Source organism: Tachyglossus aculeatus (assembly GCF_015852505.1).
Source record: "Tachyglossus aculeatus isolate mTacAcu1 chromosome 12 unlocalized genomic scaffold, mTacAcu1.pri SUPER_6_unloc_1, whole genome shotgun sequence".
NCBI lineage: Eukaryota > Metazoa > Chordata > Mammalia > Monotremata > Tachyglossidae > Tachyglossus > Tachyglossus aculeatus.
Genome location: NW_024044828.1, coordinates 11,078,436 through 11,095,221, shown reverse-complemented (window position 1 = coordinate 11,095,221; position 16,786 = coordinate 11,078,436). Strand labels below are relative to the sequence as shown.

The following is a 16,786-nucleotide window of genomic DNA, read 5'->3' as shown; positions in this document are numbered from 1 at the left end:
ATTGAGCGCTTACTATGTGCAGAGCACTGTACTAAGCGCTTGGGAAGTACAAACTGGCATCACATAGAGACAGTCCCTACCCGATAGTGGGCTCACAGTCTAAAAGGGGGAGACAGAGAACAGAACCAAACATACCAACAAAATAAAATAAGTAGGATAGAAATGTACAAGTAAAATAAATAAATAAATAAATAAACAGAGTAATAAATATGTACAACCATATATACATATATACAGGTGCTGTGGGGAGGGGAAGGCGGTAAGGCGGGGGGATGGAGAGGGGGACGAGGGGGAGAGGAAAGAAGGGGCTCAATCTGGGAAGGCCTCCTGGAGGAGGTGAGCTCTCAGCAGGGCCTTGAAGGGAGGAAGAGAGCTAGCTTGGCGGATGGGCAGAGGGAGGGCATTCCAGGCCCGGGGGAGGACGTGGGCCGGGGGTCGATGGCGGGACAGGCGAGAGCGAGGTACAGTGAGGAGATTAGTGGTGGAGGAGCGGAGGGTGCGGGCTGGGCAGTAGAAGGAGAGAAGGGAGGTGAGGTAGGAGGGGGCGAGGTGATGGAGAGCCTTGAAGCCCAGGGTGAGGAGTTTCTGCCTGATGCGCAGATTGATCGGTAGCCATTGGAGGTTTTTGAGGAGGGGAGTGATATGTCCAGAGCGTTTCTGGACAAAGATAATCCGGGCAGCAGCATGAAGTATGGATTGAAGTGGAGAGAGACACGAGGATGGGAGATCAGAGAGAAGGCTAGTGCAGTAGTCCAGACGGGATAGGATGAGAGCTTGAATTAGCAGGGTAGCGGTTTGGATGGAGAGGAAAGGGCGGATCTTGGCAATGTTGCGGAGCTGAGACCGGCAGGTTTTGGTGACGGCTTGGATGTGAGGGGTGAATGAGAGAGCGGAGTCGAGGATGACACCAAGGTTGCGGGCTTGTGAGACGGGAAGGATGGTAGTGCCGTCAACAGAGATGGGAAAGTCAGGGAGAGGACAAGGTTTGGGAGGGAAGACAAGGAGCTCAGTCTTCGACATGTTGAGCTTTAGGTGGCGGGCGGACATCCAGATGGAGATGTCCTGAAGGCAGGAGGAGATGCGAGCCTGGAGGGAGGGGGAGAGAGCAGGGGCAGAGATGTAGATCTGGGTGTCATCAGCGTAGAGGTGATAGTTGAAGCCGTGGGAGCGAATGAGGTCACCAAGGGAGTGAGTGTAGATTGAGAACAGAAGGGGACCAAGCACTGAACCTTGGGGAACTCCCACAGTAAGAGGATGGGAGGGGGAGGAGGAGCCTGCAAAAGAGACTGAGAAAGAACGACCGGAGAGATAAGAGGAGAACCAGGAGAGGACGGAGTCTGTGAAGCCAAGGTCAGATAACGTGTTGAGGAGAAGGGGGTGGTCCACAGTGTCAAAGGCAGCTGAGAGGTCGAGGAGGATTAGGACAGAGTATGAGCCGTTGGATTTGGCAAGCAGGAGGTCATTGGTGACCTTTGAGAGCGCAGTTTCCGTGGAATGAAGGGGACGGAAGCCAGACTGGAGGGGGTCGAGGAGAGAGTTGTTGTTGAGGAATTCTAGGCAGCGCGTGTAGACAACTCGTTCAAGGAGTTTGGAAAGGAATGGTAGGAGGGATATGGGACGATAACTAGAAGGTGAGGTGGGGTCAAGAGAAGGACAGTGTCTTCTACATGTTCTGCATATTACCCAGTACCAAATCCTGCCCATGGGGCAACTATATTAATTGATGATCATGACACTGTTGATCAATGCTTTATTAAAATTAGATAACAATATTAGGAATAATGGCCACAGCAAGTGAACCCAATATTTCACAAAACTGTGCATCACTAATATTCTTTTAGTCCACGTGGTGTCTCAGTCCCACAGCAGTCATATACATATCCCTGTACCCTGCCACTTCCCCTGTTGATTTTAATTTCAATATCTGTTTCCCCATCAGTCTGAAAGCTCCTTTATGGCAGGGATTATGTCAGTCAGTCAGTCATATTTATTGAGTGCTTACCATGGGTAGGGTCCTGTACTAAGCGCTTGGGAGAGTACAATACAACAATAAAATAGACATATCCCCTGTCCACAATGAGCTTACAATCTAGAGACTGTCTACTAACTCTATTCCATTGTATTCTCCCAAGCACTTAGTACACTGCTCTGTACTCAGCGAGCACTCAGTAAATATTGATTAAATGTTTCACAGACAGAAGTGGGCAGCAGCAACAACAAGAGAAAAAGGAGTGGCATTAGTCGTGACTTGTAATTGCTTGCATTTTGGAATCCATCTTCAGGATGAGAAGAGTTTGAAACACACACACACACACACACACACACGTCACACATTTCCTGGTACTCATAACGGGAGGAATGACAGAGATGAATAGGAAGAGGCTGGATGGTTGGGAAACTTCCTCTTCAGAACAACAGTAGACCGATCCAGGTCCCAGGAAGATTTGAAGAAAGAAAAATGGAATCTAGAAGGTCAAATTACGGGCTAGGGAGTGGATACCAGCAAAGAAGGGAAAGGGTCATTCACACTGGCTACATATCTGGTCATAGGCCCAGAATTTCTTGGCTGCAGGTCCGAACCAACTACAGTTCAGTTGCTCAAGCTGCTCCTAGGATAAGGAATGCGAAGGAGCCTGCATTCTCCCCTGACGGAGCTGAGGTTGGCGTCTCGGACTCAGATTAGCATGCCGATGGTATCAGGGTCCCAACCGGCTGCTCTAAGGCAAAACAGTCATGTTGACAAGTGACATATGAGTCTGGGACTCAAATAACTTAGCAATTAAAGGGTTCGAATAGCTCGGCCTGTAGAATGGAGACGGCAAAAGGATGGAAGTGAGTCATTTGCTCGGTTGACTCAAAGTGTATGGCAGTAGGAGATATCTAGAGGGCAAATAAATTGGTACAAGTTGAAGGCACTATCCTGCATCATGTTGTAAAGGATTTAAGAACTTGATATGAGCAGCACTGAGGTAGCAGAACCTATTTGGGGAACAACTGCATTCATGGAGTACCTAAGTATCGATGAAGCAGGTTCACCAGATGAACCACTCAGTAGCAAAGGTGTAAATGCTTCCCTTCTAAATACAGTGTTAATTTAAAAGTGCTATCACGTGTAGCTTGCTTTGAACATTATTGAGAACTGGTAGTTTTCCTTTTTTCTTCCTTTACTGCAAAACATTCCAGAAAGTTTAATAAAAAACACATACATCTCTAACCTCTTGTCTAATAATATAATGATTATAAAGTATTAACGACATTAGAGATAGCACTAAGGATTCCTTTATGTTTACACTGAGCCTTTCTGCCAAGGGGCTCAAACATTTTATCAGACTGAGCAATGAAGTGTTAGGGAGTGTTAAGTGCTCTTGGAGGTTTTTCTCTTGAGCTGGCCTAAAGGGAGGATCAACAGAGGGAGGAAGCAGACATGTGAGGGATGTGTGAGAATCTCTAGTGTTGAAAAGGCACCAGCCATGCCATTCTGTTTATTCTTGGCAGGCAAACCTCCTTTCCCCAAAATAGGCAGCGAATAGTTTTTTTGGCAGCCACTGGATACTTCGATCGATCAAAGGTATGACTGAATGAAGCACTTACTGTGCACAGAGCACTGTACTGAACACTTGGGAGAGAATAATACAACAGAGTTGGTAGACACGTTCCCTTCCCCTCAAGGAGTTTATGGTCTAACAGTCCAACACCTCACTTCCCAGGGTAGGCTTATTCAGGAGAGGGAGAATTGGGCATATCATCTAATTAATCCTCTGGGGGATTATTCCCATTTTATAAATAGAAAACTGAGGCACAGAAAGGTTACGTGCTGGCCATCGATCAATCCGTGGTATACACAGCTCTGAAGTTAAAGCTTGGAAAAGTACAATTCAACAGAGTTGATAGTCACAACTCCTGCCCACAAGGAGCTTACAGTCAACAGGGGGAGGCAGGATATAAAATAGAGGATGGATAACAAATGAAAACCAGTGGAAGCAGCAGGATGAGATCCCAGTCTATTGATTTCTTGTCCTGAATTTTATAGAGAAAGTCATGTTGGTTTTTTAATGTAGAGCTAAAATTACACATTTAAACACAAAACAACTGAGAAATGCAAAAGTTAGTCATGTTGTTACATTTACTCCTTCATTTTTCATGCACTGCATATTAAGACTCCCATTAAAGTCTCACCAGTAATCGAAAACATTATATATGCGCAATATGATTGAGTTAGTGGGTTACCGGGACCTTAACTTTTGCATCTCTTGACTTTTCTATGCTTAAATTGTACCATAACCCTGCATTTCTGCTGGATTCCCCCCCACCCCCGCCTTTATACACAGATATAAAGTCAGATGTGAGCTATAATCCCTCTAAACATATAAGCAACTTCACAGTCTATTATGTTAGATCAACTTTTTCTATAAAAATAAATTGTTACGGGTATTATTCCTGGAACAGTATAAATTCTTGGAATTACTGAGTAACTTATGTACTGTACCTCCATTCCAAGAACACATTACTTATTTTATCATGACAAAGTAATGTTATTAATCTTCTGGCTTCCATTTCAACAATGAGAAATGCTGTAAGATACACAGACACCTGCATTACATTTCAGTTCAACTTTATATCATCCATAAACATCTCTATTTTGGACACCTCTTCTAAACAAATGCACCCAGAATATTGTATGTAGCATTTGATTTTATGAAACTATAAAAGTTCCTTGCTGTTAATTACACAGACAAATGTCTCATCACACATTTGGTTACCAGATAGTATAATTAGTTTTCTACATTAACCTTTCAGATGCAGAGCCTGAATTTCAAGTCCAAAACACGATAAAACCCTCAGAGCTCCAATACCTGACATTATAATTCCTCATGTTTGCAAAAATGAAATGCAAAGAATGAGAAAAGCAATTTGGTGAATTCTTATTTATAATGGGGCTGATTGTCCACACTAGAATGAGCCCCAACTCAAATGATTATTTCTGATTTTAAACTAGTTATAGCCTGTGCTTTACCATAGTGTGGCATGCTTTGAGTCTATACAAAGTAGTAGTAATAGTATTTACTGAACGCTTACTGTGTACAAACGACTGTACTACACACTGAGAAAGAATACGGAGGTGACAATCAGACACAGTACCTGACCTTCAAGGGTCTCACAATCTAAGAATAATGGGGGGGAAGCTAGAAAGAAGGGGGGTGAGAGATCCCCAAGGAAAGTACTAGTAATAGTATTTACTGAACACTTACTGTGTACAAACGACTGTACTACACACTGAGAAAGAATACGGAGGTGACAATCAGACACAGTACCTGACCCTCAAGGGTCTCACAATCTAAGAATATTGGGGGGGAAGCTAGAAAGAAGGAGGGTGAGAGATCCCGAAGGAAAGACAATCAATGATATTGAGTGCTCACTATGTGTGGATCACTGTAATAAAAAGTTAAAACAGTAAGAACCCACAAAAACAGAAACTAAAAAAGCAGTACCATCCTACGGCTAGGGGAACAGAATTTTAGGTTCCTCATGATTCTGCATGGTAAGAGGGGGATTATTGTCGTCGCTATTTAAAAAAGGAGGGAAAGATCTAGATTTACACCCAACAGAAAATAGACCACTACTAGGTTGCAGCAGTACAGGGCTATATAGCTAGAACGTTTTAACCTGTTGTACCAGGGGCAGCCTAGCTCTTTGTACGGGTCAGGCAAATTTATCCACCGTAAAACTCTGGGAGGAGCTTTGAAGTGGGGAGACTTTGCAGAGGGCTGAGCTTTCAAGAGATTTAATTCCAAAAGGTAAAATTTAAACTGTAAACTGGCTCTGACTGCTTGTTCACAGCTAAGGCTCCTAGCAACATCGGCCTATGGATTCGGAAAGCTTTCCCTCCATCCTTGGTTTCCCCGACCCCCTTGGCAGTTTTTCCCTCTTGGTGGTCGCCCTTCTGGTTTGGGCCTTTCATTCATTCCCTCATTTGCATCATAGTTATTGAGCATTTACTGTGTGCACAGCACTGCAGTAAGCGCTTGGAAGAGTACAATATAACAATCAACAGACACAGTCCCTGCCCACAACGAGCTTACAGTCTAGAGGTTGTGCCCATTGTGCCATTTTGAGGATGGCCCACCAGCGCTTAGAACAGTGCTTTGCATATAGTAAGTGCTTAATAAATGCCATCATTATTATTATTATTATTATTATTATCCTAATAAGATTATTATTATCCTAATAAGATGATCGAAAATGCTACTTGGAAGAAAATATTGTCTTTGTGAAAGACTCAAGGGAAGAAGTGCTTACAATGTTCCAGGCACTGTACTGAAGTGAAGCAGAGGCACTTACTATGTGCCAGGCACTGTATTAAGTAGTGGGGTATGTACAAGCTAATCAGATTGGACAGTCCAATCACATTCCATGTCACATGGAGCTCACAGTCTTAATCACCATTTTACAGATGAGGTAACTGAGGCACAGAGAAGTTAAGTGACTTGCCCAAGGTCACACAGCAGAGAAGTGCATGGCTTAGTGGAAAGAGCACGGGCTTGGGAGTCAGAGGTCGTGGGTTCTAATCCTGACTCTGCTGCTTATCAGCTGTGTGACTTTGGGCAAGCCACTTAACTTCTCTGTGCCTCAGTTCCCTCATCTGTCAAATGGGGATTAAGACTGTGAGCCCCAGGTGGGACAACCTGATTGCCCTGTATCTACCCCAGCACTTAGAACAGTGCTTGGCATATAGTAAGTGCTTAACAAATACCACCATTATTATTATTATTATTAGAAGTAGCAGAGGTAGAATTAGAATTCAGACCCTTCTCTACCCACTAGGCAGTGCTGCTTCTCAGTGTGGGTCACACTATTATATTACTATAATATAATAGTTGGGTTAAATATTAACAGGCATCAAATATTCAAGAGGTGAAGTCCTTATTGCCAAATCAATTTTTTTTGAGCGCTTACTGTGTGCAGAGCACTGTACTAAGCGCTTGGGTAGTACAAATCAGGAACATACAGAGACTGTCCCTACCCAACAACTGGCTCACAATTCTCAATAGCATCCCCAGAACTTTGTTTCTTGTCAACATTTTCCTCCTTTCCTGGCATTTGTAATAGTTTCCTCAACATTTAGACACAATTTAGACTCCTGACCATGACATAAGCACTTAGCACAGTATATATGCATATACAGCTATATAGTCAATCATTAACACACACACACACACACACACACATCATTTTGATGGGAATGGGGTGGAGGGTAAAACGACAGGTGACCCTCCACTCCCAACAACTTTCCCCTCCTTGCAAGGAAGAGGAACTGTTCTCAGTCACTAATCTAGACATGTCCCTCAACTAAGCTCCTGACTGCAATATGCGCCTCTATACTGTTCTAAAAATAGCGCCAGAGGGCCTCAATCTTGAGGAGGAGGCTGGAAGTTGGATGGAAGAATAAATCTCCTTCCACCAAAATTTGCCTCCTTCTTCAAACACATATATTATACTAATTGGGATTGTATTACTTTCAAAACACTTACTATGTGCCAAAACTTTACTTTGTGTAGGGGGCTCACAGTCGAACAGGGAGGGAGAACAAGTATCTTCACCCCACTTTACAGATGAGGAAACTGAGCCCAGGAGAGGTTAAATGACTAGACCAAGGTCACACAGCAGTCCAGGGACAGTGCTGGGACTAGAACCAGGGTCTCCTGACCCCATTCTCTTTCAACTAGATCAAACTGTCTCTCCATATCTTTCTCCCTTGCTTAGTTTGGGGGAAGGGATTAGAGGGGGACAGATATGTGCTAACTACATATAATAATAATAATGGCATTTGTTAAGTGCTTACTGTGTTCAAAGCACTGTTCTAAGCACTGGAGAGGATACAAGGTGATCAGGTTATCCCAAGGGGGGCTCACAGTCTTAATCCCCATTTTACAGGTAACTGGATGAGGTAACGGAGGCACAGAGAAGTTAACTGACTTGCCCAAAGTCACACAGCTGACAATTGGTGGAGCCAAAATTTGAACCCATGACCTCTGACTCCCAAGCCCATGCTCTTTCGACCAAGCCATGCTGCTTCTCCTATTGCCAGACACTGCCAATTTAGAAAACTCAAGATGCAGCATTATGGCTTATATTATCAGAAAATACCTGCAGAATAAACATTTTTTGCCTGGATTAGACAGCAGATGTAGTTCTCATTGTCTCTCCCTTTGAATTTCCCCTTCTTTCCTTGTTTTTCACCTAGTGTTTCAGTGTTTCACTGGGCCCCTCTTCTCTTCCAGTACCATGCTCCTCTGTACTCCTAAGTGCACATGTGTGTGAGTGACTCTGTGTGTGTGTGTGTGTGTGTGTGTGTGTGTGTGTGTGTGTGTGTGTGTGTATCCTAATGGGTATTAATCAGTGGTATTGAGTGCTTACTATGTGTGGAGCACTGTACTAAGCACTTGGGACAGTATAATACAACAGAATTAGCAGATAGTTTCCCCTGCCCATAAAGAGCTTCCCTTTAGGACTCAAAATCTTTGCCCATGGAAAGGGGAGGCTTCTAAACTACCTTGATCAGTTGCATCACATGGCTGGGGTGATGGGGCCTGCAGACCCTCCTCAAGGGCTAGCAGAGGCTATCATAATAATAATAATGGCATTTATTAAGCACTTACTATGTGCAAAGCACTGTTCTAAGCGCTGGGGAGGTTACAAGGTGATCAGGTTGTCCCATGGGGGCTCACAGTCTTAATCCCCATTTTACAGATGAGGTAACTGAGGCACAGAGAAGTTAAGTGACTTGCCCAAAGTCACACAGCTGACAAGTGGCAGAGCCGGAATTTGAACCCATGACCTCTGACTCCAAAGCCCGTGCTCTTTCCACTGAGCCACGCTGCTTCTGCTATGCTTTGGGTTCTGCCTACTTCCTGCAGGGACTGGGATAGCTCAAGGCAAAACTGTCATTTGGATGCCAATTCCTCCCCCTTTTTTTCTTTTTCAAATTACATGTGTTTTTCAAGGGGCCAACTTTCAAGCATCACAATCTTCTAGGTAGAATTAATTGCTTCATTTGCTCAGGAAACAGAAGCTTTTGCTCTTTCAGGGCTACACCTAAAAAACGCTTGACAGCTGGAAATGTTTTGATTGTTTCTGTTTCAATATTTATACTTTAATAATAGGATCTCAATTCTCTGGACAATTTGGGATTTAGCCTAATCCCATGAAATGATGCTGTATATCACCTGGGCCCAAGGCTACATTGGAGCTATGGAACTTGTGAGCTCATTCTGGTGACCCAGACACCCCAAACATTCTCCCCACCCACCCCTCCTTTATGATTGCCATGGCACCGAGAGAAGCAAGTTTAGTAAAGTGCTCTGTAAATGCAAAGCGCTCGATAAATACCACTGATTGATTAACTACAGGCCTTCTGCAGTGTCCTTACTGCACCTGGAGGTGCCAAAGGAATTTGCTGCGTGTTTACTATGTTCCAGGCACCGTACTAAGCACTGGGGTAGCACAAGCTAATCAGAATGGACACAGTCCATGTCCCACATGGGGCTCACAGTCTTAATCCCCATTTTACAGGTGAGATAACTGAGGCACAGAGAAGTGAAGTGACTTGTCCAAGGTCACACAGTGGACAAGTGGCAGAGCTGGGGTTAGAACCCAGGTCCTTCTGACTCCTAGGCCATGCTGCTTCTCATCAGTGGTGTCTGGGTTTCAGCTCCCTGGGGATCCCACGTGGCTGAGTTGCCGTAAATAAACTGGAAGTGGAGGAGCTTTAGGGGGTTATGTGATTTCTCCGACAGTCCCTCAGCTTCCGCCAGTGGAGGCACGAGGAGAAGAGAGTGCTGGGTCGTGGCTGGATCGGCAAAGTGAGTTTCCGGTTCCCCGGAGTTCGTACGGTGTCATGTCCCTTTACTTCCAATTCCCAGTAAAAATGATCTAGAGTACCCAGAGATCTGTAGAGTCAGAGACCAGTGAAATCTATATCTTATAGTAGAATGCCTCTGACACCTCTTTATAAAAACTTCACAAGTTTCTGTATATATTTTCTTATATTTGTATGCACATATATATGTATATACACATGTGTGTATATATATATGTATAAATATATCCATGTATATAGATATATATATGTACACTTGGATCCCTACCCTCAACTCCTCAGCACTTATGTACATATCCATAAATTCTTTATTTATATCAATGTCTGTCTCCCCCTATAGGCTATAAGCTCTTTGTGGGCAGGGAATATATCTACCAACTCTGTTATATTGTACTCTATCAAGCATTTAGTACAGTGCTCTGCACACAGTAAACACTCAGTAAATACCACTGATTGATTATGATATATAAATATATAATCTCTTTTATATACAAACACACACATATGTACAGAGCAATCGGTGATTTTATTGATATCAATCGATGTACATATATATATATATTCCACATATTTTTAGAAACAACTAAGCAACAAGTATACCAGTATAACACAATCTAAACGATTTTATGGACAGTCAAACTGTTGTGTCATTTCAACGGTGCACCTGTCTTGGTATCTAGACCAAAATCCTCTGGGAGGGAACACAATCTACTCAAAAGTTTCCACTCTAGTCATAAAGAATAAGCCAGGTGGCTCTTTGAAATACCCAGTCCTTTTACCCAAAACTACCTCTAACCACCACATTAACTCAACGAGAATGTGGGGCTCTCTCGGCTGCGTTCATACCAAATAACCATTCTTTGTGACTCCCTAAATAACGAAGTGTGGAAACAGAAATAGTCCCAATAAAGAGGCATCTACTACTACCCAGCTCAAATATTATTCCAGCTCTGAACTTGGCTGAATTCTTATTTTTGGTTTAAGGACAAAAACCATAAACTATCCCTTCCTATCTTGGATATTCTACCAGATGGATATCCTATTACATTTTTCTGAAAAAAAAAAAACCCTTATCTAACAGTCAGAACAGATATACATATATTCATGACTTTACTCAGGCTACAGAGATCAGATATTCCCACTTAGATTTTGTGGCATACTCGGTATAATTGAACATCAATCTCACCTGTCTTGAAAATGTGCCAGATTTCTTACCATTATGATTAGTATTCCTTAATTAACCTGCTAATAGTGTCAATAACATCATTCACAATTATTTTAGAAATTATAGAGTAACTCGACCCCTTCTTCATTGTTTATTCATTTACCTTAACTACATTAGCATTATTAAGACATCATAAATTTCCCAAGTGAGCAAGAAGCAGCATGGCCTAGTGGACAGAGTACCTGGAAGCCAGAAGGAACTGGGTTTTAATTTCAGCTCTGCCATTGGTCTGCTGTGTGACCTTGGGCAAGTCATTTAACTTCTCTGGGTCTGTTACCTCATCTGTAAAATGGGGATTAAGAATGTGAGCATCATGTGGGACACTGACCGTGTCTAACTTGTCTACTTTGTATCTACCCCAGTGTTTAGTACAGTGCCTGGCACATAGAAAGCGCTTAACAAAACCATTAAAAAAAAGACTTTAAGGAAAACACCATGGTACACTTTTTCACTGCTTGCTGCTCTTTTGCCCCTGGATTATTAACCTCTACCATTTTTGTAAATCGCAATCATTTTAGCAATCACTTTGCTAAAATCGTTTTTCTCTTGACTCACTCTACCCACATGAAGTCTTGGTTGTGAAATTCAACAGTGTTATCTCCAACTATTTGTGAACCGAGGGGTCATATTTATCCCCCTTAACTTTATATACATGTATTCCCTTATGACATCTGAAATAAACTTGCAGCAATCTCTGGGACTTTATTATATGCTAAGCCCAAAATGGAGCCTGCCGTTTGGGGCAAAATAATTAAGTATAAAATCCTGGGTTTCCTTTTCACAATGAGTCTTAGATTTACCAGAAAGAGGCAAACACTCCATTTCAAAAAGTTGGATACGATGGCATTCAATCAAAAGATCCCCCCTGGTTATATTTAGAGTGCTGAAAAAAGTTCAATCCAAGAATATTCTCTAGCTCTAGGCCCTTCTCATTTTTATTTGATGGTGACTGGTTAATTTTCATTCATTTTAGTTAAACTGTTGCCTCTCAGTATTTTGTTCATCTGAGAACAGTGAACAACTATCAATAGTCATGTTGGTCACTGTAATTTTATTTCATTCGTATTAGTGACAGTTAGAGATGGCCTGGTGTTTGCTACACATTATCAATGATTTCTTGAGCAAGAAATGTTCATTCTTTTTTCCACTTTTCCTTTTTCAGGCACCACCTTGGCCTTATTTTGATCCTGTCCCACCATTTCTTCCCTCTAAAGACCTTTTCAATGGTATCAATGGTATCATCATCATCATCGATGGTATTTCTATTGAACGCTTACTGTGTGCAGAGCACTGTATTGAGATCTTGGGACAGTACAATAAAACAGAGTTGGTAGACACATTCCCTGCCCACAACAAGCTTACGGTCTAGAGGGGGAGACAGACTTTTTTTATGGTATTTCTGAAGTGTTTACTAGGTGCCAGACACTGCACTAAATGCTGGGGTAGATAGGAGCTAATCAGGTTGGACACAGTCCACGTCCCAGATGGTGGTCACAGTTTTAATCCCCATTTTACCGATGACCTAACTGAGGCAAGTGAAGTCAAGTGAGTTGCCCAAGGTCACACAGCAGACAAGTGGTGGAGCTAGGATTAAAACCCAAGTCCTTCTAGCTCTCAGGCCCATTCTCTATCTACTAGGCCAGGCTGTTTCTGATTGATATAAATAAATAATTAATAATATATGATATATATAGACATACACTTTTGTGCTTTTTTTATGATTGGCTTAAGAAAGATACCCTTCTTATGGGTGCCTAGCCAACTTCTCTCTGAGCCCCTAAATACCAGGATCCTAATTTAGCTCTTCCTTAACTGCTTCATGCTGACCTGTTCTTCTTGATCGTCATAGGAGTGGGGGAACTGCCCACTGGCCCAATCATTTCTTCTTTTGCTTCATCCTACTAATTGGCTCCTGCCCATTCTCCAGGCTACCTGCTGTGCCATGCCTAGCCCCTGACTAATCTCCAATTTATAAAGGGAGGGCAAAAACATCTGGCATGTTGGGTAACATCTCCTGAATGAGAAGAGTCTGGCCCACCGCTTGGTGCCTTACTTGATATCTGTTTTTGCACCTCTTCTTCTCTGCCGTTCCTTTAGCTCAGGAGACAACCAGGCAAAAATCTGGGAGTCTCCTGATGTAGTATTTCCTTGAAACTGACACACTTCCGAGATCTCAGTCAGTCAAACTTATTTATTGAGTGCTTACTTTGTACTAAACACTTGGGAAAGTACAGTATAACAATAAAGTAGACACATTCCCTGCCCACAACAAGTTTACAGGCTAGAGGGGGAGACAGAACTCAACATAAATAAATTACAGTTATGTACATAATCTCCCATGTACTTGCACCAACATATCTTGGTTATCAAAGACAGCATAAACAAATAGAAGTAGTTTTGGTCACCTACCCACATAGCTATAATAGTTATGGCATTTACTATGTTCCAAACCCTGTGCTAAGAGCTAGGGCAGATACAAGAGGGATTATCAGAGTTGCTTAGAACCCTTTGTGATCCTTAAGGGAACGGGAAATGAAGGAGTGGAAAATCATGGGGGAAAGAAAACGGACAACCAAGTTGATGTAGGCAACGAAATACCGCTATGAGATTCGTGAGCTGCCCTGTGATAACTGGTACTATCAAATGGTAGTTAGGCAGACCATATTATTTCTATTTTCCTTACACATTTTGGACTGTAGATTTAATTTAATTTTGTCATGGCAGGATTAGCAATCAGGCTACAGAGGTGAAGGGACATTACAATAAGACAGCACATTAATCCTCTATCCCACCCAAGGCAGAAGCAAAACCAAACAAATAGCAGCTTCCTGGAAATTGAATTTCTGTTATCCAGATGTCAAAGATGTAATACCCCAATTACACAAACTATTGCCAGTGAAGCATGCCAGCGAATATGCAATGTAAATGGGGTGAGCACAGAGCTTCAAAACTGCACAGTCAGCATCTGGCTCTGTGAGTGAGTGATAATTAGCACTGTGTGTAGACACTAATAAACATTTATGTCTGAAATTACAACTTTTAGCAATGTTAATAAGGGATATATTGGCAATCTGTAAAATAAAAGGTCTTGAAATGAATGTCATACATTAAGCAATGGCAGACATTTCCCGTTCTTGCACAATCTTTTTTTTTTCCTAATTGCAAATGGCCACACTATTTTGCTCAGAAATTAATTGACATAAGAACCTACCTAAAAAAATGGGTTGAGTCTCTTTGGCTTCACCATTTACATCACTGCTGTATTCTGAAGCCTTAAACACCTCATGGTGATAATCTGGGATAAGAAGAATAAAAAAAAATAGAATGTTAATGATGTAGAAAATATGAACAGGCATTGATACAACCACCTTACTATGCACATTATCAATAGATCTAGAGACTAATCTGCATTATAATATTTGAAAATCTGATTAGCTGCAGCAAATGTGCTTTCTAGCAGCGCCTTGAAAGTTTACTCATACTGAATTAAGTACAGTGTTTGCAACTGACACACAGCATGGAGTTTAAGGAATAGCACTGCCTGGCCTAAATTATTGTCTTCATTTTCCCAGCAAATATGTCACCAGACACCAGTGGTTGGACTTTTTTTTCTCATAAATGTGGAGACAATGTACAATGAGAAAGAAAACTCTGTCCAGTCACAGGTCAAGGGAAATTTCCAAACTGTACTTTGCGACTGAATCTGTGGGACCCATTATCAATGCTAGGCTTGGCGGTAAACCTGGATTCTCTGTCTTCACACTTCACTCAAAAAAATCTCAAGCATTTGTCAATCAGCCTAACAGTAAGGAGATATATGAAAAAATACTCATTTGTCATCTCAAAATTATACACAAACTTAAATGTGAAAATGAGGTTACTATCTTTTCACCAAATGTTATCTGTAACTTTCAGCAACTCCATTTAAATATGTATCAGTTTATTTTCTGTAAAATGCACCTGCACAGCATAGAAAAGAATCAGGCCCAAATGTAAATAAAAAAAAGTGCCACATCAATGAAATTTCAAAATGATTTGATATTTTGCCAAAATCTCTGCCACGGCTTATGTTCGGTTTGGGGATGGTATTCCATGGAGAAAGAATGGGGGGGTTACCCAGGTATGAACATAACTGCCGGTTCTTTTTAGCAATCATCATTCCCCCTCCCACCCACACACAAGATGTCACAGGCCAAAGTCACTTTCGCTTTCTAGATGCTGTAGAGAGCCCTCTTTTTAGGTCACAAATAGGAAAGTGATATTCCTGAATGAATCAAACAGAAGCAGGCTGGAGAGATTTTTATTTGTTTTCCTTAAGAAGAAGTAACTGAGCAATCAACTCTAAGAGGAAGAGATCCATACGAAAAGTGATAAGGCAAACCAAACACTGTAAATAAGTTGGGAAGACTCCTTTTTCGGAACCAACTCCGTAGAGATATTTGAACCAGCAAGCTAAATTCTGGAACTGAAAAGCTCCTCTAATTTCAAAAAAACTCATATGCTGTTCTAAACGGACTAAAAAGTAGCCTTTTTCATATCCATCCAGATTACTGCAGTCACCCTGGCTGAGATTTAATTTGAAAATCCCTGTTATTTGCTATAACCCTCTAATTTCCATGAGTTTCTAAAATGACTTTGCTACACTGCTGGAAAGAACAAAAGGCTGTTTGCTTTCTCCCCTAAGTGAACGCTTATAAAAGCAGAAGAGAAAAATCACATTATGCGGTTTTCTTTCGAATCTGAAATAGCATCAAGTGATGTTTAAAAACAGGGAACGTTGCTGAGAACCTTCGAAATAAAAACTTGTGACATTACACTGAACAAGTCACCCGCCTTGAACTTAGCATGCATAACACAGAGAGCAATTCACAGCTATTTTACCTCTGCTCGGGGCTCAAACTCTTCTCTGCAAGGTTTTGTTTGGTTTCTTTAAAAAAAACAACAACAAACAAAACAGATCTGCTTTTTCTACCAACTAATTGAATCGCAACAAATATGTCCCTAGCCCTCACCTGCTTTCTACTCCCCAGAAACGATCCCAAACCCAAGCTCGTCCACCTGTTACTAGATGATTCCTTTCTTTGAAAAAGATGTTAAGCAGACATAAACAGAGATGTTTCCTGAATGATTTTCTTTTCGACCTCACCCAAACTAAACAGCTAGTCCTGTCAATAATTCCTCCTTAGCCGTCAACATCTGCTGAAAAAAAACCCATCTTCGACCCTCTCATTAAAAAAAGAAAATCAGTCCGATGTCCTACCCAGCCTAATGCAGTCAGACCCACGACCACCCCAACTTTGCTCACAGTAGTTGAAGAATAATCATCATTATTATAATAGTATCTGTTAAGCGCTTACTATGTGCCGAGCACTTGAAGAATAACAACAATGATATCTGTTAAGCGCTTACTATGTGCCGAACGCTGTTCTAAGCGCTGAAGACCGAAGAGGGAGCTCTGCTCCTCAAGTGTCATTATTTGCTAATTTTCCTGAGTTATGTTCGATAACATCATCATCATCAATCGTATTTATTGAGCGCTTACTATGTGCAGAGCACTGTACTAAGCGCTCGGGAAGTACAAATTGGTAACATATAGAGACAGTCCCTACCCAACAGTGGGCTCACAGTCTAAAAGTAACATAGTGCCTTCCCCCTCACCCACCCCTTTTCACCTTGTTTTGATA

The 16,786-nt window shown here is 41.9% G+C and overlaps 1 protein-coding gene across 4 annotated transcripts in view; it reads right to left on the bottom strand.

The window, feature by feature from the left end:
- The window catches only part of BEND7 (BEN domain containing 7), a 65,772-nt gene that overhangs the window by 47,415 nt on the left and 1,571 nt on the right, over positions 1–16,786 (bottom strand). For 2 of the 4 annotated variants that reach the window (XM_038741525.1, XM_038741527.1), the window contains exon 2: positions 14,314–14,397. In XM_038741525.1, the coding sequence (XP_038597453.1) occupies positions 14,314–14,397 (84 nt within the window). Of the gene's footprint in view, positions 1–11,284; positions 11,321–14,313; positions 14,398–15,983; positions 16,030–16,786 lie in introns of those variants that run through there. The other 2 variants (XM_038741528.1, XM_038741529.1) reach the window with 2 other exon arrangements.